At 57.3% G+C, this 22,386-nt stretch overlaps 8 protein-coding genes and 2 non-coding genes across 10 annotated transcripts; 5 read left to right on the top strand and 5 right to left on the bottom strand.

Moving 5' to 3' along the window:
• Positions 1–278: 278 nt before the first annotated feature.
• B0H64DRAFT_378199 (uncharacterized protein) lies at positions 279–1,382 on the bottom strand (the record flags this gene model as incomplete). Its single annotated transcript, XM_062802570.1, has 3 exons — positions 279–568; positions 705–910; positions 976–1,382. The coding sequence occupies 3 exons, from the start codon at positions 1,380–1,382 to the stop codon at positions 279–281; spliced, it is 903 nt and encodes a 300-aa protein (XP_062654385.1).
• A 1,650-nt stretch (positions 1,383–3,032) lies between these two features.
• B0H64DRAFT_436274 (uncharacterized protein) lies at positions 3,033–5,644 on the top strand (the record flags this gene model as incomplete). Its single annotated transcript, XM_062806183.1, has 7 exons — positions 3,033–3,499; positions 3,707–4,047; positions 4,216–4,716; positions 4,761–4,874; positions 5,027–5,134; positions 5,189–5,342; positions 5,469–5,644. Exons 1-7 carry the CDS (start codon positions 3,322–3,324, stop codon positions 5,642–5,644), a joined length of 1,572 nt encoding a protein of 523 aa, XP_062654386.1. The 5' UTR covers positions 3,033–3,321.
• Positions 5,645–6,110: 466 nt separating this feature from the next.
• On the top strand, positions 6,111–7,607 carry B0H64DRAFT_49018 (S-adenosyl-L-methionine-dependent methyltransferase). The gene has a single exon (XM_062808316.1). It carries the CDS (start codon positions 6,465–6,467, stop codon positions 7,473–7,475), a length of 1,011 nt encoding a protein of 336 aa, XP_062654387.1. The 5' UTR covers positions 6,111–6,464; the 3' UTR covers positions 7,476–7,607.
• Positions 7,608–8,001: 394 nt separating this feature from the next.
• On the bottom strand, positions 8,002–9,867 carry B0H64DRAFT_410851 (uncharacterized protein). The gene is made up of 3 exons (XM_062804814.1): positions 9,595–9,867; positions 9,432–9,533; positions 8,002–9,362 (listed from the first exon to the last, which is right to left on the bottom strand). Exons 1-3 carry the CDS (start codon positions 9,736–9,738, stop codon positions 8,133–8,135), a joined length of 1,476 nt encoding a protein of 491 aa, XP_062654388.1. The 5' UTR covers positions 9,739–9,867; the 3' UTR covers positions 8,002–8,132.
• On the bottom strand, positions 9,868–11,878 carry B0H64DRAFT_349622 (phosphatidic acid phosphatase type 2/haloperoxidase). Its single transcript, XM_062801406.1, has 2 exons — positions 11,310–11,878; positions 9,868–11,242 (listed from the first exon to the last, which is right to left on the bottom strand). Exons 1-2 carry the CDS (start codon positions 11,487–11,489, stop codon positions 10,094–10,096), a joined length of 1,329 nt encoding a protein of 442 aa, XP_062654389.1. The 5' UTR covers positions 11,490–11,878; the 3' UTR covers positions 9,868–10,093.
• A 194-nt stretch (positions 11,879–12,072) lies between these two features.
• On the top strand, positions 12,073–12,164 carry B0H64DRAFT_t167. The gene has a single exon. It is a non-coding gene; the product is annotated as a tRNA-Glu (tRNA).
• Positions 12,165–12,348: 184 nt separating this feature from the next.
• On the bottom strand, positions 12,349–12,419 carry B0H64DRAFT_t170. The gene has a single exon. It is a non-coding gene; the product is annotated as a tRNA-Gly (tRNA).
• Positions 12,420–13,463: 1,044 nt separating this feature from the next.
• On the top strand, positions 13,464–15,247 carry B0H64DRAFT_451361 (uncharacterized protein; the record flags this gene model as incomplete). Its single annotated transcript, XM_062807159.1, has 3 exons — positions 13,464–13,734; positions 13,781–14,623; positions 14,695–15,247. The coding sequence occupies exons 1-3, from the start codon at positions 13,571–13,573 to the stop codon at positions 15,245–15,247; spliced, it is 1,560 nt and encodes a 519-aa protein (XP_062654390.1). The 5' UTR covers positions 13,464–13,570.
• A 1,850-nt stretch (positions 15,248–17,097) lies between these two features.
• Positions 17,098–18,662, bottom strand: B0H64DRAFT_427413 (uncharacterized protein). The gene is made up of 3 exons (XM_062805782.1): positions 18,144–18,662; positions 17,370–18,047; positions 17,098–17,265 (listed from the first exon to the last, which is right to left on the bottom strand). The coding sequence occupies exons 1-3, from the start codon at positions 18,624–18,626 to the stop codon at positions 17,152–17,154; spliced, it is 1,275 nt and encodes a 424-aa protein (XP_062654391.1). The 5' UTR covers positions 18,627–18,662; the 3' UTR covers positions 17,098–17,151.
• Positions 18,663–20,835: 2,173 nt separating this feature from the next.
• B0H64DRAFT_331456 (uncharacterized protein) lies at positions 20,836–22,080 on the top strand (the record flags this gene model as incomplete). The annotated part of the gene is made up of 3 exons (XM_062801003.1): positions 20,836–21,234; positions 21,300–21,472; positions 21,570–22,080. The coding sequence occupies 3 exons, from the start codon at positions 20,836–20,838 to the stop codon at positions 22,078–22,080; spliced, it is 1,083 nt and encodes a 360-aa protein (XP_062654392.1).
• Positions 22,081–22,386: the final 306 nt, after the last annotated feature.

The following is a 22,386-nucleotide window of genomic DNA, read 5'->3' on the forward strand; positions in this document are numbered from 1 at the left end:
GCTGAATCAGAGGTTAAACCCGCGGTTACAATGAGTGATTACACTTGGCCCTTCAAAGTCATAAAGTGGACTGGTCGAGTTTTTGAGACAAACACAAAAGTATCAATTTAGGAGGGCATAAAACCCCAGCAATCGCGAACTAACTACCTAGGTGCCTAACTCGGGAGTAACGGCTAACAGGAGACAGTGAGTATCTGTTGCTCCACTCGTACAGTGAAAGTCTATATCCCGAATCACCGATACCCTTCGAGAAGAGTGGAATCACCGTGAGCAACCGCCTAAGCGCGCTTGTCGATGAAGTGGTGGAACTGGAACTTGCTGCCCTGTCCGTCGCCGACGTAGAAGACGTGGTTGCCCTTGGCGGAGGGGATGACAGTGAGCTGGCTCGCGTCGTCGACCTGGCCAGGTGCCGGGCAGGCTCTCGAGGAACCCCACTTGTCGCCATCCTTGACGATGAGGCGGATGCTCTTGCTGTTGTCGACGTAGTAGAGGTAGGCTTTGCCGTCGACGTAGGTGACGGCCAGCGGGGTGTTGAGCCTCGCGCTACCCGAGGCGTCGATTTCCTTGTCTGCGAAGCACCCAAAGAGAATCAGTTGGGCCCTTGTAGCATACAATGTTTCTAGAGAATAGACAAATGATACGGCTGTAAAAAGAGCCCCCCACCCCCCGGAAAAGAGCCAGAACGAGAAAAAGGAAAGGCTCACCATTGATGGACCCGGCAATGGGGCAGTAGCAGTGCAGCCTGTTGGTCTTGTTGGCCTGGTAGATGATGAAGCGAAGCTCATTGTCCGGGACGTAGTAGGCCGCGAGCGAGGAGTTGGGCACAATCTTGACGGTATCATCGAACTGGCCCGGAGCATCATCACCGACGGTCAGCTCGTTGATCGTGGTGCTCTTGTAATCCGTGCCCCTGCATCATGCCTGGTTAGTTTTCATGTCATCCCAAGCAACCCCCTAGGTCTTTAGGTGACTCACGTGAGATAGTAGACGTAGGCAGTGGTGTCCGAAGAGGTGGCGGCAATGGTCAGGTTGGCGAGATCGGTCGCGCCGAGGGGTTGGTAGACCGGGCTGATGATGGAGATATCATTCTGGGTCGGATCATCGCACCTGCAGCCCGGGGCAGCGGCCGTCTTTGGTTTGTTTGTGAAACCAAAGACGAGGTCAACACCCGTCAAGTTGGTGGTTGCAACCTGGGCCGGGTTGAGGATGAAACCGGTCAGGGCATCGGTACCGGCCGCAAAGGCTTCGGTTTCATCCGAGTGCTTGGTCTCGTCAAAGAACTGGAAGCCAAGGTTCTTCGTGTTGGTGTTGTAGAACAGATGAATCTGCTGTCCCTCGGGTCCCTTGAGGTTGATGGCGGCGGCAACTCCAGTGGCAGGCATGATGGCGGCTGTGAGTAGGTAGGTGAGGTAGACTGTGATGATGTTGATGTTCAGGCAAGTGATGCGTTCTTGGAAATGTACTGAAGGCTTGGTGAACAGAAATTGTGGTTTGAGCTGGACGATGCCGCCAGCTTTATACCCCGAGTCTCGAAGATGCACAGGCGATCTCGGAACGCCTCGTCAACCCTTTCCAACCTCGCACAACCTCTCGATATCCCAAGATTGTTGCTAGCCATGGCAAAAGAGGGAGCTCGGGTGCTCCTCTGACGTGAGGACTCCTGCGGCAGTCGATGTTGGCACACATGTCCTCTGGCCCCAAGATCGTATCCCGTACAATCCTCACCACTCGTTGCCGTAGGACATGGTGGGGTTGTTCGTAGACATGGAAGCCATAGGTCGAGAGGGCTCCAACTCCAGAGCCACTCGGCCTTCCAAGGAGAGATAACGTTGCGCCGACATCAGAATGGGAAAGAATCCTCACTAGCGTCGAGCTGAGACAAGTTCAGCTCTCTCGGCAACGAATAACCAAGCGGGCTTTTCCGAGAGAACTTTGAGCACATCATTAATGTATGCGGTGTAACTCGTTGACGATGATTGCGTAGGTATCTGAGGTTATTATTCACGAGCAGCTACTGGCCCGGTGTGTGCTGAATAGCAGCAGCCCCCTAAGCGCGCTTCCCGCGCAACTCCAGCTGATTGGATTGGACCTTTTCCTCCATCACTCGTGCAACGCCAAAGCAACGAGGGAGCGGCCGGAAGGAGGCCCATGCACGCATGCTTCAGCTGGAATCGGGTTCGAGGTCGGAGGAGTTCATGCAGGTTACCTGATGCATCTATCCGAACATGCTCCCTTGGACGCACCCCCTGAGATGTCAACTTCCCCTCCCCTGTTTCCTACATTCTTGTCTGATCCCTTCCCCGCCTCACACAACAAAAGATAAGGTACTTCTCTTTGATACGTGAGGACCGGGCTCCTGAGGGGATAAGCTGTCTGTTGTGGTGAAGCCCATTCCTCCGCCAGGACTGAGTTCCATTGCGTCCGTCAAGATGGTAGCAAGTTTGAGTTGGGGGCTATTCTCGGTTGTTTATTCTGGCCAAGTTCCTTGAATCACAAACTCTAGGGGCTTTTTAATAGCCACAGGCAAGACGATTCCGAGTACGGTGTTAGGGCGTGTCTCTGTGTCACCTTAAAGTTACACTCAACACGTCGGCATCCTTCTCAGCTCGCCTCAGTGCAGGTGATGGTGACGCACCTCGCCAAGTAAACCTCACAAAGTGCCCTATCATGACTCAACTCCCATCCTGCGGAGAAAACTCCGGTTTATGGCTGATTGTGGTTGGTTAAGCGGCCATCAGGAAACCATGAAGATATTGGCCGCCATGCTTACGTCTCCTATCTCATCACGGCCCTCCCGGCTTGGATCAGCACTGCGGGTTTTGAGAAGGGCGCCGGCATTTCCTCGCAGAACTGGTTTCAACCCCGCATTTCACGAAAATATCACTGTGAACGCAAGAGGTGCGGTATTTTGGGCCGAATGGAACGTACCTAGCCATGGCCGCCCTCCTAGCTGGTCACAAGAAATACCTACGTGTATATACGCCTCAGTCCCTGTCACGGTGGTAAGGTGAAATGGGGGACATAGGAACGTGATTTTGGAATGGGGTTTTCTGTGAGAAATTGTGGTGCTTGTCCACGAAAGAGACTCGTCTCAGTAACTTGCATTACTGGCGGAATTCCTCCCCGGGCTTTCTATTAGTCTAAGACGTAGCCGTTTTGAGAATCCATGACGACACTTCCATGACTTTTCTCAGTACCACTGACAGTCCCTTTGCTGTCTTGCACGGCTGACTTTGGGTTATTCATCTCCTTGCATGAGCCACTGGTCTCCTCAGGCACGTGTTGATACCAGGCTTTGGGGGAACACCGCCGAAGACAACAATGTTGTCGACCTATCCATTGTCACTATCAGGCGCAGAGGCCCAACCACTCCCATTCATACCTGCCGTGCTCGAGATTACGCCTCGTCAACAGCGTCTCGTAGACCCCGTCCCGGGAGTGACGGGGCCCCTGAGTGTAGTGGCAGAGGACCCGGGGACGAAATATACCATCTACTCAAGTAAAGCTGGAAAGTCCCCAGGTCACCCGCACCCAAAGAACATTGACAACATTCTCTCCTCCCATCCTCCCAGATGAGGCTTTCATTCTCAGCGCAAACCCTCCCGGCACCTCTGAAACTTTGCATGTCAGCGACAAGTGGGCAAGATGGATCACAAATTGGGATCCCAGCAGCGAGCTCTCGGCCACGTATGACGACACCACGCAGCAACCGGTGAAGAAGACGAGAGCGGGCCGGAAGAAGGCGACCCTGGACCACCAAAGTCAGATTCGGATGGCAAAACAGCGTCGGCTCCCCTCGGGACCGAGCCCTTGTCCATCAGCAACATCGGGCTCAAGTACGCCGAGACGACGCTGCACATCCAGTTTACAGCCACACTTGAGCTGGGACCGATCGGGTTCTACGGAGAGGCCTTGCCCAAGGGTGTCACGGATCCTAAAGCGGTCTTCAAATCCGTTTCTGCTTTTGCCCAGCTGGACGGCCCCCTCGTGACGCTGGAGTTCGCCGAAATCTCGGGTGTCACAGGCGGGTTCGGATACAAGAGCGAAGTGCGAGTCCCGACAGCGGACCAAGTGGCTGCACTTGTGACTTCCCGTCCGCCAAGCCCGCCAGCCTGACCGGTGCCACCGGGAATGCCATGAACACCCGCGCGAGGCTCACGTCGCCGAGCTCGAATGGGTGGTTTAAGTCGCTGGACGACACGTACTGGGCGGCAGCGGGCCTTCCAGATGATCTCCCTACAAGCAATGGCGGTGGTGAAGTTCGGGCAGTCCATCAATATGGGGCTGTTCACCGTTGCACTGGACGACATACCCACATCGGCGTCCAAGGCGAAGTTTGGTCACGTCGAACCGGGCATTGCTGTGGTGGTCGATCTCGACTACGGCACCCCCAAGGCTGAGGCGCAGCTCCCGCCCAACTCGTACATCCTCGACCCCGACTGCCACCTAACTAGTGGCGTTCCCCTCTACTACTTGTTCGAGGCACCCCATTGTGACCGCCTTTTGGTGGGGGACTTCGTCTTCACACTCGGAGGATACCACGAAGCCTTCGGCATGCCCCATGGCTTCCCCAACCGACCCCGAGTGGGCATCAGCTGGAGCCTGAGCAGTGCCCGCCCTATCAATTACAAAATAGATCGACTTCGCCATCACACCAAAGGCATGCATGGGCACTGGGAGGCTGCATGCGGCGTACCACCCGGATCTGATCGAGGCGTGCGTGGTTCGATGCCTTTGCCGACTTCCTGATCAACTACAAGCCGTTCGACTTCACGGCCGAGGCCGGGGTGGGCGTCGGGGTGTGCTTCAACCTGGACATCCTCTTCGTCCACATCCACGTCTCGGTCGAAGTCGTGCCGAGCTGGAGTTGTGTGGTCCGCCGTTCGCCGGGACGGTGTATATTGACAGCAAGGTCACCAAGTTCCACATCCCCTTTGGCAGCGCCAGCGACAAGACGCCCCCCTGCCAACCTCCTCAACTTCTACAACTTGATGCTGCAGGCCAGCAGTAAAACCGACCCACCCAGCGCATCTACCGCAGCCCGGCCCTGGTAGCCACCGCCGTCCATCCAACCAACAGTCCTCGCGTGATAGAACTTGACGACAACGATGAACCCATCGCCATAGCAGTGGAAGTAAAGTAGGGCGACCCCCCGAAGAAGGACGAGGCGCACACCTTCCTAACCCAGTTCGGCCTGATGAACGACTCGGGGGTTCCGGAGCGGGGCCACAACCAGGCGTGGACGGTCTGGGGTGGCACGTTCGCCTTTGTGCCGGGGTGCAAGATGGCGATCGGGAAGGCCGAGCAGGTCAGCGAGACGGGCGAGCCCGTTCGTTACGACGGTGCAGTACACCAACCGAGCCATCTACGCCAAGCCGATGCAGCTGAGGGAGTCGCCTCGGCGAGCGGATGCGACGAGTCATAAAATGTATGAATAGGTAGGCTGTCTGGCTGACATGAATCAACAGACGAGACATCCACTGAGCCCTCAAAATGGCAACAACATCCCCAGCGATCCAGCCTGCTCGATTCTACCGACGGCGGCGTGTCGTTGGTGATGGGGAGTCTGCTCTACGCGCCACCGCCGTTCATGGCGGAGGACAAGCAGCAGACGTTCAGGATCCTCGACGCGGACTGGAGCTAAAGGATATTAACGCACACGGTCCATTCCCGGTTCCCGTGCCAGCGGATGACGAGGAGGTTGGCGCGCCGCCATTGGCGCACGAGGCGCAGTGGGATGGGCTGCACAAGGCTTGAGCCAATCCAGATTGGGATACCGCCCCCCCCGCTGTTGCTGCCACCGCCGTTGTTGTTGTGGAGGGAGAAGACCGAAAAGAGGACGAGCAAGAGGACGAGCCGGTGAGTGCGCAGATGATGTTTGTGAAGGATTGGGCAACTGCATTTGACCGGGACAAGGCCTTGGCTTCGGTGGCGAAAATGCCGTTGTTGCTCAACTGCAGGTTCGATCAGCTGTATGTGGCGTCGTCGTTGGTGACAAAAGAGGAACGGACGTGGGGGGTCAGAGGTATTTTGATGAGAGAGAGATGGAATAATCTGGAGCTTCTTCGGACGAACTTTCCCTTCTTCACATGATCCCAGGCCCTGCAAGCCCTCAACTCTGGCCCAATCTTATACCCTGTTGCAAGGTGCTCGTCTCGGCCGAGCTGCAGTAGCGTTGCAACCCGAACAACGAACTCCCCTGTTCCAGTTGTGCCGATTGGACAGCCCTTCCACGTTGCTTGGATAACGGATGAGCCTTCCGAGCCTTTGTCCCCGCCCACAACACGAGGTGACAGCCTGGAAAGTGCGGACATTTCTCCACGGATTTTCCCTGCTGACTGTGAGTGTGCGGCGTCCAACTCCTCACCAAGGCCAAAAAAATAAAAATAAAAATAACCAAAAAAGCAACAAAAACGAAACACCACACTGTTACGCACACAGTATACGCAATACTCGCGGCCACCATGCCTTCTCCGAGCCCTCCGCTCCCGTCGTCTCCGGACCACGTGGAAGTGGACACGGTGCCGGAGGGAGACGAGACGGACTCGGCATACGGTGACGACGGCAGCTCGTCAGCCTCAACCTCGCTCCGCAGCAGCGTCCTCCGGTACGAATGGAAGCACGGGCGGCGGTACCACGCCTACCAGGCCGGCAAGTACAGCTTCCCCAACGACGAGCGCGAGCAGGACCGGCTGGACATGGTGCACCACGCCTACTTCCGCACCATGGAGGACCGCCTGTTCCTCGCCCCCGTCGACCCGGACGCCGGCCTGCGCGTGCTCGACGTCGGCACGGGCACGGGCATGTGGGCCATCCACTTCGGCGACGACCACCCGGGCGCCGCCGAGATCGTCGGCAACGACCTCTCCCCCATCCAGCCCACCTGGTGCCCGCCCAACGTGCGCTTTATCGTCGATGACGTCGAGCTGGACTGGGCCGAGCCCCACCCCTACCACTACATCCACTGCCGCTACATGGCCGGGTCCATCAAGGACTGGCCGCGGTTGGTGCGGCAGATGTACGACAACCTCAAGCCGGGCGGCTGGCTGGAGATGCAGGAGAGCGCGAATACCCTCTACAGCCAGGACGGGAGTCTCACCAAGGATGACCCTTTGATGAAGCTGATGGATGGGTTGATGGAGGCCTGTGACAAGATTGGGCGGACCATGGATCCGGCGCCGATGATGGAGGGGTGGGTGCGAGACGCCGGGTTTGTGAACGTCAAGGTCGAGACTTTCAAGATGCCGGTTGGCGCGTGGCCTAAGGATCCGAGGCTGAAGGAGATTGGGACATTACTGGGGGTGAACTTTACCGAGGGTGTTGAGGCCTTCACGGCGGCCTTGTTTGCGGATGTGCTGGGGTGGAGCAAAGATGAGATTATGGTCATGAATGCGGGCGTCAGGAATTCCATCAGGAAAGGGGAGGCACATGCCCTTTTTGACTTTATGGTTATTACAGCTCAGAAACCGGAGTGATCTGGGTTTTACTCGGGAGGGAGCGAGGGTTACTTTCGTGCTTATTATCATACCAGCGAGGACAAGGTCACAAATGGGATTGCTTAACTGCCACTGTTGATTTAGGAGCTTAGCTATTTCGAAAGAGCATTTGCGGCGGGGCTAACACCGGGTTGAGAGGTTTCAGGCAGTTTCTTCTATCCGCCCGCTCCTACGACGGCCTCCTCCCGCCGTGGTGGAATCCACAGAAACGCCGCGAGTGTGAGTGCTTCGGTAGGAACCCATTATGGTTTCAGAACCTATGCCACACCGCAGACAGCATCGACATCAGCAAGCACTACCACGACTTCCGGTTCCCGGTGTAACTGCGCCTTCTAGCCGAGATGGTCTACGGTGTGCCGCCGGAGGGCAGTATACGACGGGCGTGTTAAAGCGTCTGGCGCGTGCGGAATATGAAAAACTCTGAAGGGCTGGGAGAAGAATGGACACCTTACGGTATATAGAATGGAATTAATATGGCCAGTATATCGCCGCGAAACTAGCTGTGTGTGTAGTGAGAGGTCACTATATGGGTGGAGGAAGCCAGACTCCAACCGCGAATCTATTGAGGAATATCATCCCAACGAGAGATCCTCCCCTCTCATACGCCCCTGTCTAGCATACACCGCTGAGGACCAGCTACCGAGAAAGCAACACGTTGGCGCCTATCCGCGAAAGCTCAGGCACGTAGGGGGCGCCCTCGGCCGCGCCCTCGAACGCTTCATACGCGTCCCCAACCCGACTCCGGTGGTCGGCGCGATGGTTACGGTCGGGCCAAGCGCACTGGTATCCCGAGCGCGCCGCCCACTTGGCGTCGTGCTTCGAGTCCCCGCTGCCCAGGTCCCGCCAGCTCGTGAAGACGAGCACGCGGTCCCACGGGCTGCGCGGGTCCGCCAGCGGGATCGCCGTCGCCGCGTGGTCCAGGAAGCAGTCCCGGCTGCCGCCGACGTGGCCCGGGAAGTCACCCACCCGGCGGCACCCGCGCGAGCGGCAGGGGACGTTGTGCATCAGCATGCAGCGCAGTTTGTAGGGGAGCTCGGAACGCGGGGGGCCGGCGTCGGCGCGGTAGCATCCAACAGTGTGGCGATGGATGGTCTTTCGGGATGCCGCGTCCACCTTGGCGAGACACTTGGGCGTTTTATATTTTCGCGTCGGGCGTTCATGGGCTTTTGTACCCGTCACCCAAGATTGTGATGCCCTGCGCAGGATGTCGTCCAAGGCAGCGAGGTCGCGTGCCGCGGGAAGGCTGGTGGGACGGGATGGGGCTGTGCGTGCCACAAAGATTTGTGTTCGCACAACGACCGAGCCGCCGCAAACGCGAGCCCGAAGGGTGGACAAGGAGCGGTACGGGGAATCCGGGGGGTTTGGGTTGGCGGTGCTGCAGCTAGCGGCGGCAAGGAGCGAGTCCGCCTCGAGTCCCTGGCGGTCCCATATGACGGCGCGGCGGATGAGAGGCAGTGTGATCTGGAGAGCACCCCAACAGCCCACGGGTGGGGCGAAACAACGAGTAGGCTGATGGCAGGGGCGTAAAACGTTGTGCGCGCTTGTTGAGAGCGGCGAGTGGAGCGTTCTACAGTAATCGCACCGCGTGAGTAACTGCGATTCGTGCTCGAGCAGCTCCAGGAGCATCATGCGCGGCGTTGGAGGCGGGTAAGCGTCGTCGTCCTCCTCGACCTGGCTTGGGGGATTCTCGTCCAACGCAATGTTATTGCTGCCGGGGCCGATCCCACCAGACTTGAACATCAGTATGCGGCTCGCCAGGGCGAGCGTAACGCGCGATTCCACGGGCAGGTGCTCGCCGATAATACGGATGAGCTCGCACGGGAGTCGTTCCATAGGGGTGGTGGAGTGCGTGTGGGTTAGTGACGCCTACGAGTGCGTTAGTAAATAGTAAAGCCCGCGTCTTCGGGTTGAATGGTGTTATGTGACTAGACATACGGCTTGCTCAAGATCTCCATAGCTTGTTGCATCAGCCCCATCACCGCCGAGCTCGGCTAGGAGTCGTTCAATGGGCACGGGATACCGACGGCCCGGGGATATCTGGAAATGTATCAGTAAACCAGTGTCTTCGTTACGGGCGCGGTGATGTAACTAGGCATACGCTTTGCTCTACATTTTCATGGCTTGTCCGTGTTGCATCATCCCGGGTAGCTGGACCGCGACCAGCCAAACGCTCGCTTCTACGTGTCCCCTTTGTTTGTTGGCGGCGGTTCCGAGCCGACTTTCCTCGCTTTTGACGCGGCATCGTGAAGTTAGATCAACGGCGGTGTGTGCAGCGATGAGGTGCGAGTGGTCTTGGGATAAATCTCGATGAAGGCCAAAAAAACGTCACCATAACGGCGTCATGAATGTGACGTGTTCTAACCCTCCGCCTCCCCCCTCCCCGCTGAGCTGACCCGGACCCCGCCGTTCTTTTCAGATAAAAAAACGCGCGTGCGAGCCAACTGCGCAATTATCCGAGTCACGCAGGCACCCTCCAGTTACGAGCTGGAATGAGTGAAGGATGGCTTCTCCGGAAAACGAAACGTTTGAGGTATCTTCAGCTAATATCAGAACAGGGATTATGAAAAGGGAGTACATGGGAAGTAGTATGGAAACCATTAAACCATCTCCTCTCCTCTGCCATAATATTGCCCTCCGTTAGACCTCACAGTAGCCGGGTCGGGGTAGGCCACCGACGGCCCGTGTGGCGCCATCCCATCCCCATTGGGCACCGCCTGCCCGCCACTATGCACCCCATAACCATCAGACACCCCGTGTGCAACCGGCGCCTCCACACCCGCACTCCCAGGGCTCCCATACGGCGCGGCACTACTAGCCTCGCTTCCCGGCACCGTCTGCTTCTCCCTTCCCACCACACCACCACGACGCGCACCAGCCCTCCGCCTCCGCCTGCGGCCCCACCCCAGCTTCCGCACAAACACGGCCCTCTCCATCACACCCGACCCCAGTCCCTCACCGGCACCGGCGGCAGCAGCGGCGGCGGCAGCAGCAGCATAGTCAAACACAACGCGGTGGCGCAGCGGAACATGATTAAAGCGCCAATCCCACACGGCAGCGTAGCTGACGCGGTAGACCATGAAGGCGACGAGGGTGCCGACGACGACGCCCGCGCAGACGTCGTACCAGTTGTGCGCCTGGTCGACCGTCAGGCAGGCGGCCATGAGGGTGGCGCCGAGCAAGGGGGCGAGCAGGGCGGCGAGCCAGTAGAAGCTGGCGTGGAAGTTGGCCCAGACTTTGAGCTTGGCGTTCATCCAGAGGAAGAGGAAGATGTAGGCGGCGAAGGCGGTGGTGGCGTGGCCGGACGGGAAGGAGGTGATGGCGTTCTTGATGGCGTCTTTGTCGGGGTTGGTGCAGACTTCGACTGTGTACATGACGCTTTGGAAGCCGACGCCGTTGAGCCCCGTGGTGTTGCGGGCGCGGGCGAGGGAGGGGTCGGGTTGGCAGACGTCGAGGAAGATGGGGCGGAAGCCGCCGATGAGGACCTTGATGATGACTTGGAAAAGGGAGGCTAGGATGAGCGAGTATAGGAGGCCGAGCACGGCGTTGTTGAAATCCCAGAAGGAGCGGATGCGGAGTTGGGCGAGGGCCATGATGCCGATGGGGATCACGGTGCAGATGACGCCGGAGAGGGATGGGGAGATGATCCAGCCGCGGTTGGGGTAGGCAAACTGGGGGTAGACGATATCACCTGACTCGTCGAAGGTTATGGGAAAGTTTCGGGTGGCAGCGTAGGGGGCACTGTAGATCTAGGGTGTTCGTTAGCAACCTGCTACGGTAAAGGGGAGAGAAGCCAAGGGGTGGATAGGAACTTACACCAAGGGTGGCTGCGCCCAAGGCGGCCATGGTGAGGATGTCTCGCCACGAGACCTTGATCCAGTCGATCACAAACGGTACCAAATTCTTCCGAATAGTTGCATAGCTGAGAGTCTTGTCGGTTGGACCCGGCGCCGGTGCTAGGTCGTGACGGACTTCCCGCCGGTGGAAGGGCAGCATTGTGAACGGGGTGTATCGTCAAGTTGTGGTGGCCGCCGAAGTGCCCTGTTGCTCCCTTGGCAGGATAGGGGGGAGTTGCAGTCCAGAGTCACTCACCGATGAGGAGAGTGACGGAAAGGTGCGATCAAGGTGAGAGGTCGGCGTTGGTTAGAGGGAAAAGGGGTATCGACCTCTTGATCCGGACCCAAAGGTCAACTGGAACTTGGAGCATTTGAAGCTGTTGCAACACGATTATCCCGCCTCAAGAACCTGCTTTGCCGGCTGGTGGCCACGGAAACCCTAGGCGATTCAATGCCATCATAGGTAGCCTCCATGCCCGCGTGCCGTTTGTGGCTGCTCTTCCGTGTAACTGAGCTCTTCGACAAGCTTTGCCTCCCTAAACTGACGTCATGGTCAACCCTCCTGTGGTTTGGTGTCAAGCCAGGCGCGATGACACAACCAATTCCCGCGTTTGCTTGGCACTTCTGTTTTCCCCTCCAGTTTGCTCCATTTGCGATGTTCTTCGTCGCATCACGCCAATCATCTTCATAACCCGAGCTGTGACCCCGCTCCTCCAACAATTCGGAACCACACACGATTCAAATCGGGTATGGTGTAGCGGTAACATCGTTGACTCTCACTTCTCAGGAGTGACTGCTCTCTCAACAGCCCCGGGTTCGACTCCCGGTATCCGAGTTCTGATGTACTTTTTGCTCTCCTCCACAAAATAGGACGTTACCTTTTTCTGTGGGTGGGGGTTCACGAGGGGAATCCGAGTAGAAGAAACCCTAGCGGCCCCACCAAAAAGTTTGAGCAGCACCCGGAACAGCACTAAAAGAGAAGGAGAGCCTCCAATCTGAGATGCTCTCCTACTGGTTGTTGCGTCAGCCGCGAATCGAACGCGGGGCCCATCGATGGCAACGATGGATTTTACCACTAAACCACTGACGCTGGTGGTGTTGTTGTTTCGGCAGCACTGCGCGAGTTGTCAAGCAGAGTCTCTCGTTCAGGGGTTGGCGGTGGGGTGGAACACGGAAGGGGGCCGAGAATGAACCCCTGCCCGCAGGTGCAGTAAGTGGGCCTTGCTGCGGAACCCTGCAAGGGACTCCAGCATATCGATAAGGTGAGGTGCCTCCTTCCCAAGCCAGCGCTGGTCAAACAAACGGGCGTTTGCAAATATTTCATCGCAATTGCAGTCCTCTTTCTTGCCTGAGCCTTCGAAGTGGGAATCGCCCGTACTGAGCCCTAAACTTGGCAAAAATCACCCGTCCGCTTCAGCACACCATCCCATCATTCCCTACGGTCTAGCTAGCAGTCTAGCACCCTTCCCTTTCTCTCCTTTGCCATGCCGGACTTATGCTACGGCCAGGCGGAGACATGTCCCGTGTTCATTCCACTTCCCCGACATGCTGCAGGATATCCGGAGCCCCTTCCGGGGTGGAACAAGCAAGCTAGAAAGCAACGGTCCAGCCCAGTTTCAAGGGCTGGCGACTGAGCCCGCAGCCAGAGGAGCATGACCGCCGCTTTCCGACCATTGTCCTTCGCCCAATGTCTCAGTTTTCACTGACCGCCTCATGCCCCTCATTCCCCTCTTCTTTCAGCTTTTCAGCCTTGTCGTGGTTTGATGTTTTGCAGTTTCCATGAACCACCCAGGCAGATGTTTAATGCCTGCTTGGTGCCTGTAATTACTTGCCAACAAGGAACTCTTTCGGCATGATTCCATTTCAGGGGCTCAGGCTAGAGTTATTGTGTGCTACGAGGAAAGCCGTTGCGCAGCTACGTCACTCTCAGTTTTCCCCATGGCCACGGCTGGCCAGACCGCCGTGGTGCAGATGCGGCCTTCGTTGTCGTGCAGGGCGTCTGAGACATCCCTTTCAACCAGACTGAAGGCCGAAACAAACCCCTTTCTTCTCTCCTGTCAACACCACTTTGCTGGACCGGGAGCGATCCCGGATTCACCTGCACCAGAAAGGAAACGGTGAGAAAGCCGGATAAGGACCTGGGGTTGGGCAAAGTTGCGTACTTCACGGTCAACATTCCCCTCCAGCAACCCCAGTCTGCCGCTTGCTCATCAAGCACGCTCTGTCAACTACAGCGAGTAGATGGGATTGACCTATTCTCGTCCGTCCGGTAACCACAAAGTGTCCTGGCTCGCCCTGTCCACAACTAAGCCGCGCCGCCACCGTCGTCACAAACAGACCGGCCACACGTCCGAGTCAACAACTCGCAGCCCCAAAGCGAAACAAACCGACACCCACCAACCCACGTGAGTTCCCCTTGCCCATGCTACAACAACCACTAACACCACCCAGCATGCATTACACCCGCGACATCCCCACGATCCATCCCAACACCTGGCTCCTCGAAGACACCCAGAGCCGCAACCTCCGCCACCTCAACCCCTTGCCGGAGGTTACGGCGATCCCACACGCGACCCCCACCCGCACCCACACACGCACCCGCACCACGACCACCACGGCAACACCCACAAGCAGCACGAAAACCATATCATCCACCGAGACCATGTCCCTCCCCATCCGCAACGGCGGCAGCGCTGGCAATACCAAGACCAAGCCTAAGGTCAAGAACAAGTCATACCCCGCCGTCACCTCCGCCGCCAAGCACACACACCGGTCCGTTGGCTTCGATGTCCACGCCGATACCGATGCTGACGCCCTCGTCCTGGCAGACGCCGCTTCCCTCCGCCTGGCGCTGGATCTGGCGCGTCGGACGGTGGCGGAGCGCCATGTTGCGGAGGAGCAAGAGCAGGAGCGGTCGGTGGGGAGTTTCTGGGAGGTTAGGGGGCGGGAGAGGGAGAGAGTGAGGGAGAGTCGGAGGGCTGAGAGGGAGAGTGTGGAGAGGGAGAGGGAGAGGGAGAGGGTCGAGAGGGAGAGGGTCGAGAGGGAGAGTCTTGTACGGGAGATTGAGAAGCAGGAGGAGGAGGCTGCACTCCGTCGGGCGGTGGAGGAGGGCGTGAGGCTTGAGATGGCTCTGTGGGAGCGGGAACGGATGGAGGAAATGAAGGTCGAGCGTCAGAGGGAGCTGGATAGGGTGTTGAAGGAGGCCATGTCGAAGAATGAGAGGGAGGTGATGAAGAAGAAAGCTCGGGAGCGGGAGGACGCGGCCGTTGCGAAGGCAATGGAGAACTCCATCATGTCGGGGCGTCCCGGAAGTTGGTGGGAAGGCGAGAGATAGAGAAAAGCCGGGTGGTCTCGGATCCGGTCAGACTTGAGGCGGCGGCGGAAACGCAGACGGAGAGGCTGATGCGCCGGATGCAGCGACACTCCGCGTCGCAGTGGGCAAAGGATGGGACCAAGACCGCCGGGTCGAAGGCCGTCACAAGGCTGTATGGTCCGGACCTTCCCCCCTTCGGGCCACGCGTCGGCGATCCTCAGGCTTCTTCGGTACCTTCTACATACTATGGACAGTTTCTCCCAGCCGGGTCCTACCCCACAACATACACCAACAGCACCGCAACTGCAGGTCCGCCGCTGGAGCCGACCTGGTACGGATACAATCCCTCAACCACGGCCGATCCTTTTATGCCCCAAAGCGACTTGGACAACGACAACCAACCTACGCGCTGGAACAGCTATACCAAACCTGACCTCGTCGGCAGAACCCATGCTGCCGACTGGAACAACATTGGTACGGGCGCTCGACACTGGCATGAGACGACGACCCAACGCTGGGATGCCGTCATCCGCCGGAAAGATGGTACGCGCGGCGCATACGAGGAGTCTAGAGAAGTGTCCAAGTCTACCAGGCGCTTCCCGTAGGGTACGGCTTGGAAGAAGGTATCCCTTTGAGAGTTATTCACGCAGGATATCGGTGAGGGGTGACGAAGGTTGTCCTTGTCCAGAGGCTACATGATTTCTGAACAAGTTTAGGTCTTCCTTCATCATCTGCTCACCAACACTGTGATGATTGTCGATAGAGATCCAAGTCATCTGTCCCTCATGGTGGGTTGTCATTTCCATCTCTCTATCATTGTTATCAACCCCACAAACCAGTCACCCTTTGCCATCTTCAAGCCAAACAACACAACATCCTCAAGTTCATGGACCTGCGCTCTGCTCTGCTCCCTTTAACAAGCATTCTCTCCGTCTGAGGTGTTTCGTCCGCGTCCGAGGTCTCCTGTCCTTGACTCTCTAATACCCTTTCTCCCCTTTCGCCGTTATCCCGTCGACATTGACGACTATCCTCCAAACCTTCATTGCCCTTTTCATATTGCCCTTCTGTACTTTCCAAAGGTATCGCCAGCGCTCGACAACTATGTTCGGTGCAAATTGCTCCCTGGCGAGCCGTATCTTCGTCTCGTCGTGGAGGCAGGATGCCAACGCTGCTTTCGCTACCTGTCGTTTCTCCGATCTCCAACCGGTTCAATATACAGACGGTCTCCTCGAGGAGTTGGAGTTCCTCATCCAAATACGCTTTCGATTCCCAACTTGGTTCCCAGCGGGGTTTATTATACCGAGAGTGCAGATATGACCTCTGCTTTTCCAGCACGTCTCGGAGGCCCCACTCGGTCTTGGGGGGCTGATGCTCCCCCGTGTTAAACTTATCTTCCGGTTTCATCTCAGCCTCGCGGGATTTGACGACTGGCACCGACGGTTGACACCGCCCTGGCTTGAACTCTACCAGTTTTACAGTCGAGTCAGCGCCATGGAGAAGTAACAACTTGATGATCCCCGTTTGGATAGATCCGCCCCGAGAAGCACGTCCGCTGGAGTCGGACATGAAGGCGTGCCAAAGTGTGGTGCGCCCATGCCTCTCGTTTGGGTCGGCGCCCTCCTCCAACAAGACCTGCACGAGGGTGGGGCAGAAAGGATATTCTTGAAATCCGACGTAACCCTCAGCCAGCGAGTACCCAAGAAGTGAACTTGCCCTCTGCTTCATATCTGTCGAGTCGAGGGAGCTGGCTTTGAGCTTCTCCTTCACAAATAGCCCCAGGCTGTAGAAAGTGCAGAGTGAGAGAAAGTCGCACGTCTCTGGGCTGCCAACCGCCTCACCGGCCAGCTCTGGAACGTAGTTCCGTAACACGCCGGTCCAATGTTGCGTTGGGTGAAGCGCGGGTGAAAGGAGTGCCTGTTGGAAATGAAGCATGACTCTGTCGAGTTCCGTAAGGACTTTTGTGGCAGGGCATCGGGTCGCTTGCTCAAAATGGCGCGCAAGAAACAAGCAACGGTCGACTGCGGCCTCCATAAAACATGAAAATCGTGATGTGGCTCGCGAGTCATAATTCGAAGCCACAAAGTTCCAGTCCGTCGTCTTGAGTCTCATTAGTGCAGCACGCAGAAGACCATCCTCCGGATGAAACGCGATTTCCGAACCCGCTGCGGCCGTGGTAATGGCCGGTCTATGGTTTGGCGACGAGAGAAACTCTTGTACTGTTCGGTGAATGAAAGTAACAATAGGGTAGCCGTGCTTTTGGTCTACGTTGTCTGGATAAATGCAACGCGTCAGATTCAGGTACAAATGGGAACTTCTGAGGTCTCCATCCTGACTCAACCATTCTTTGACGTGGCATAACATCGCCGGCATTACGGTCGAGTCGCCAACCTCCAAAAAGCCCATGCAACGACTTCGGAGGCGGCCTTTCATCATCTCGAGTGTCGCCTCAGCCGTTGCCTCCTTCAATGGTTTGACTGCAGCCGAGAAGGGCAGTTCTGGGCCATCTATCTCAGCGAACGCCAATGATCTGAGGTGCAGTTCCTGGTTGAGAGGGCCAACCTTGATGTTGCATTCCACGAGTAAGAGAAGACGTGCCGCCTGGGTGCGGTAGTGTTGAGGGATCCTGTTCCAAATGTGCCAGTAAAGATCCTCAAGATCGGTGGGAAGCCCACGAAAGCGGTTTTGCAAACTCTCGATAATATCGTAATTTGTAAGACCCTCCAAAACTGAGTGGACAGCGAGGCGAACCCAAAGGAACACACCGCATGACGCATTTACGACCTCGATCACGAGGCTCTCCTTCGCTCTCTCATATCCAGGCATGAGGTCCCAGAGCCGCTGATGCTGCCTGAACTTGTCTGTAACGAAACGGGCGATGTCCGGTCGGGTAAGATCATGCACTTGTAGGCGTGGGCAATTTGCAAACGCCCGTTCGAAGACAATCCAGGGTCTGCTGGATAGAAGGACTTTCACATTCGGGGAGGTGGAGAGACTCCGCAATGTGGTGACCAAACCTTCCAGATGTGCACTGTCGGCATTATACTCGTCGAGACCATCGACAAGGAGGAATAGGTGGGTGGACGGGGCGTCCTGGATAACCGTATGGAGGGCTGTCTTGAGCTCGATGACGGTGGGCTCAAACGGGACAGGCCAGTCCTTCGACAAACTCAGTGCTCTGAATCTTTCCGGGAAAGCCACCTGGATTAGGTCGCGTCGTTGGGAGAGGATATGGTAGAGTAGGCCACGAAAAGCGCCAAGCTCGGACTTTTGGAGGCCAGAACCCATGTAGTGGAAGAAGAAACCGGCTATCACAAGATCTTCTCCGCCTGCCCATTCTTGGAGGAGGTGTTTTGTGGTTGGATGACGCGAGATGAATTTCATGAGCGTGCTTTTTCCTGATCCCGGCTTTCCGGAAATCCAGTAAGACCCCGAGGAAGTGTTCTAAAGAAAGTCGCTGAAGCTATCCCACGGCTTCTCCGACTCCGTTGGGTCTTGAAAGACCCACTCGAACGTCTCATGGTATGCGCTGAGGATGCTTTCCTCCCGGTCGGGCATGAGAGGAAACCATAGGGATGCCAGGATTTGGTCCTGGATGAGGTTGCCTTGCTCGTGTTTCAGCCGCCATTCGCTGAACCCCCGTGTGTAGGGTTCTCCGCGAACCGTGTTAAGAGAGGCGAGAAGTTCGTGGTGACGACTTGTTGCAAGTTGGTCGGTCCGGCTCTGGCGCTCCAGTATTTCCTCGCAGTGGGCATTTAGTTGGCTGAAATTAGCCAAGAACGACTTGGAAGTGAGCAAGCTCTTGGTGCGGGCGTCGAGAGTTGCCAGGGCGTCGTTCAACTGGATTGCGCCCTTTTCCAGTTTGATCTTGACGGAGACGGTTGCGTGTAAGTGCAGGCTTTGCTCCACGCTCGACAGTTCCTTTTCCAGCTCTTCAGTGACCTTCTGATTCCAGATAACCTTGAGCGTTTGGAGGGCGGCCTTCATCGTCGATGGCTGGGACTGGTCTTTACCCCCGTGGACTTTATTCGAGAAAGTTGTGATCCTTTGGGAAATGCGGGCGGTGTCTTGGATAATTCGGAAGAGGACGACATCTTCTTGCTGCTGCGGTGTGTGATTCGACCCGGGTAGGTCGGGACTCATGTTCGCCTTGCCAACAGCTGACAGCAAACTTGCCGCAGCTGCTTCAAGTTTGCTGAGCCGGTCGCTGTCTCCAGAGTCGCGAATTTGACGGGCTACTTCGACAACATCCCTGGCGAATCCAACAACAGCAAAGATGTTGGCCACAAGACTCAGTGCCGACACAGGATCCATCGTCGCCTCGCGGTTGGGTAAAAGTCCGAGCCACGGGCTAGCGACGAAGGTGGAAGGGGAAAGGAGGAAGGGACTCGAACCGTCCATCCCGCTACTCAAGGTGACAACGAGGCAAAGCGTCAAGGCAACCTGTTGTGCGACTCAGTCACATGCAGCTGCTCACATCAAGGCGGACATGAGCATTCGTTGAACCAACATACATATAGCCAACCTGGCCCAAGACCATCCTGATTCAGTTCCTGATTGGTGGTTGAGGTTCCTCCGCAGATGGTTGCGGTACCAGCGGCGGCGCAAGCTGGCGCCCTGCATGACGGACAACTGTCGACTCACGGTTCCAGAGTCGAAGCTCAGGGTGCCCAAAACCCTCAGCTCGTGACACACGCGTTGTTACCCAGGCACCTGGCACTGGAACAGGCTGTCCAGATTGTCCACGCAAGTCTGTACTTGGTGTTGCACGAAAGTAGGTACCCTCGCGCCCTCGCACAGTCAGGTTTTGTGCAAGTTGTTCACCTCCAAGCGGCACGAACTGGAAATGGGGGGAAGGCTGTTGTGAGGCCGCCGGGAAAGTACGTCTAGGTTGTTCATTACTTGAAGTATCCCATCCTCTTCTCGATGTGGATTAATCAGGACAGCACCTCAGGCTGCGCCAACTGCGACAAGAGGATAACTAAAAGTAGGTTTATTCCAACATACCCAATACCGGAGCGGAACTCCCACGAACCATGTCTGTATACATTCGGCCGTAACAATGCTCCACGCCTCTACCCGGTCCCAGTCCGTTCCCTTGACGGGATGCTTGTCGTCGCAAGCGGAGGGAGGCCCCCCAATCTCAACCCCCACAAGAACATGGGGGATGGGTTGAAAAAACAAATTCGGAGCGAATCCCTGTTCAGCACGAGGGACCCAGAAGTTGGCCGGTTGAGGTTCGATACCCCAGGATTCTGGAGAAAATCCAACTGCCGACAAGGGTATGACGATGGTGACAGTGCCCAATCGGTCCGTTGGCACCCACACTCATTCACCTTTCTGGGCATCCATCTGTAGGTGTTGTTTCTAGAAATCGAAAAGAACCATTCCAGCTGGGTTGTCAGCCCGGCAGAGTGAGCCGGCGCCGGGTCGCCAAGCGGCCCTGTCCATGACGCCCGGCACTGCTTTGCCGGGATGCTTCCGTTGGACTTCGGGGCACCTTGATTTCTCGTGAAAGGTGGGAAGCTCAACCCACGTGTGGTCGGCCAGCACGCAGCCGGGCTGCCGGTTAAAGACATAAAGAAGCCCGATGCGGCACAAATCGCCCCGTCAATCTCGGCAGATGCGTGCGCCGGCAGATGTCGGTGTTGCCAAGGCCATCTTTACCGGAACCAAGCTGTCAAGACGGGCATCAAAAGGTCCAAGGCGACCGTTGAGTGGCGCTCGACAAGTTGGGCGATCACCTTCCCTCCTGAGGTTGAGTAATAGAGCCGGCAACTAAGGGCAGGTGTGTTTGGCTGTCCATTCTCAGCCATTCCTGCTGTGTCTCGTGGGGTGCTCTGGGGTCCGGTCTGGCAGGGAAGTATATTGGGCGCTGATCTCCTGGCCAATGCCGACCTTCCAGAAGCTGGGTTGAGAAGCGCCGTGTATAAACATACAAGCCTGCACACCACTCAGGGGCTGGGGCCTCCCAATCAAGAACACCCCCGCCCCGCATCTAAATAAAGAGATAGATGACCATGGAGCTGGGCAGTCGACGGCGGCAAGTCCGGGTGGGAACCTGTCGGGGAGTTACAGCGGCGAGGTACCGCGACTACCTATATATCGCTGTTCAAGACCCGCTACCCCGGATTCTGAAATCTCTCCTGCTGTTGAACCAACTCGACCGTTGCCCTCTCGATCGAACAAGTTCAACATGAAGTGGCTCTCACTCCTCGCCCTTGCCGGGTCTTCCCAGGCCGCCCTGCGCTTCGGGTGCTCGACCGTGAGCATCCAGCGCCTCGACCCCCTCGTCGAGCCGGGCAAGCTCCCGTCGTCGCACGTGCACCAGATCGTGGGCGGCAATGCCTTCAACGCGACCATGGAGGGCGACATCGCCGAGCAGGCCGACTGCACGACGTGCACCTTCTCCGAGAACTTCTCCAACTACTGGACGGCCGTCATGTTCTTCAAGCACTCCAACGGCTCGTACAAGCGCGTGCCCATCATGCAGAACACGGCGCTGCCCAACGGCATCAACGGTGGCATGACCATCTACTACACCCAGCAGGACTTTAGCTCCAACGGCAACCAGAAGATCACTGCCTTCAAGCCGGTGAGTCCCTCTCTGAGAAAAGATACCTGGCGAGGAAGAAGGAAAGACTGACTTGACCTCCGTAGGGCTTCCGCATGACGGTCGGCAGCCCGACCTACAGCGCCGAGCCGGGCTCCAGCGGCAACCCGGGCCTGCGCTTCGTCTGTCTGCAGAACAAGGGCACCCGCTTCCCCGAGCTGCCCAACTTCCCCGAGAGGCCGTGCCAAGGGGGCATCATGACCGTTCACCACTTCCCCAGGTTAGTAGTACTGCTACTACTACTAGCAGTAGTCCCCCTTCTTGCTCCTCCCTCTCGACGAAGCGGATGGACACTAACGCGGTGCGTGCGTACGCAGCTGCTGGGACGGCAAGAACCTGGACTCGCCGGACCACCAGTCGCACATGTACAACACGGTGCGGGAGGCGTTCGCGCCGGCGGGCGCGTGCCCGGCGTCCCACCCGGTGCGGATGCCGCAGCTCGCGTTCGAGACGCTCTGGGACACGACGCAGTTCAACGGCATGTGGCCGGCGGACGGGTCGAACCCGTTCGTGCTCAGCTACGGCGACGGGGTCGGCTACGGCACGCACGCCGACTACGTCTTCGGCTGGAAGGGCGACGCCCTCCAGCAAGCCATGGACTCGTCCTGCATGTTCAACGCCTGCGAGAACGGCCGCCCGCTCAAGAGCCAGAACGTCCAGGCCATGAACCAGTGCGCCGTCCAGAGCCAGGTCCGCGAGGACATCGACAGCTGTGAGTTCTTCTTTTTCGGTCTTCTCTCCCTCTCTTGTTTTTCTGTTTCCCTCACCGACCCCCCGCCCCGCAAAAAGGTGGTGAGTGTTGTTGTTGATGATGATGACGGTGGCTGACGCATGTGTTGCAGGGCTCGATGCCCTCCCGGGACAGGGCATGGATGGTATGTAAATGCTAAAGGCGGGTACATACAAGGGGCGTGTCGGTGGATACGGGGGAGAGTGTTTCGGGTGAGAAGGTGGTGGTGGTGGATGGAAAGGGTCGAAGAGTTAATTGAGACGCATTCGCTTCTGCACAGTTTGTTGGGTGCACTACCCTGTTTCTCGTCAGCGGTGTTTGTTTGTTCAGTCCATTCGTTGATACCAAACTGCGGATCAATATCCACATACCAGGCTGTGCCAGACGTGAGCCGGAAACATCCG

This window comes from Chaetomium fimeti, assembly GCF_033439085.1.
Source record: "Chaetomium fimeti strain CBS 168.71 chromosome Unknown B0H64scaffold_11, whole genome shotgun sequence".
Taxonomy (NCBI): domain Eukaryota; kingdom Fungi; phylum Ascomycota; class Sordariomycetes; order Sordariales; family Chaetomiaceae; genus Chaetomium; species Chaetomium fimeti.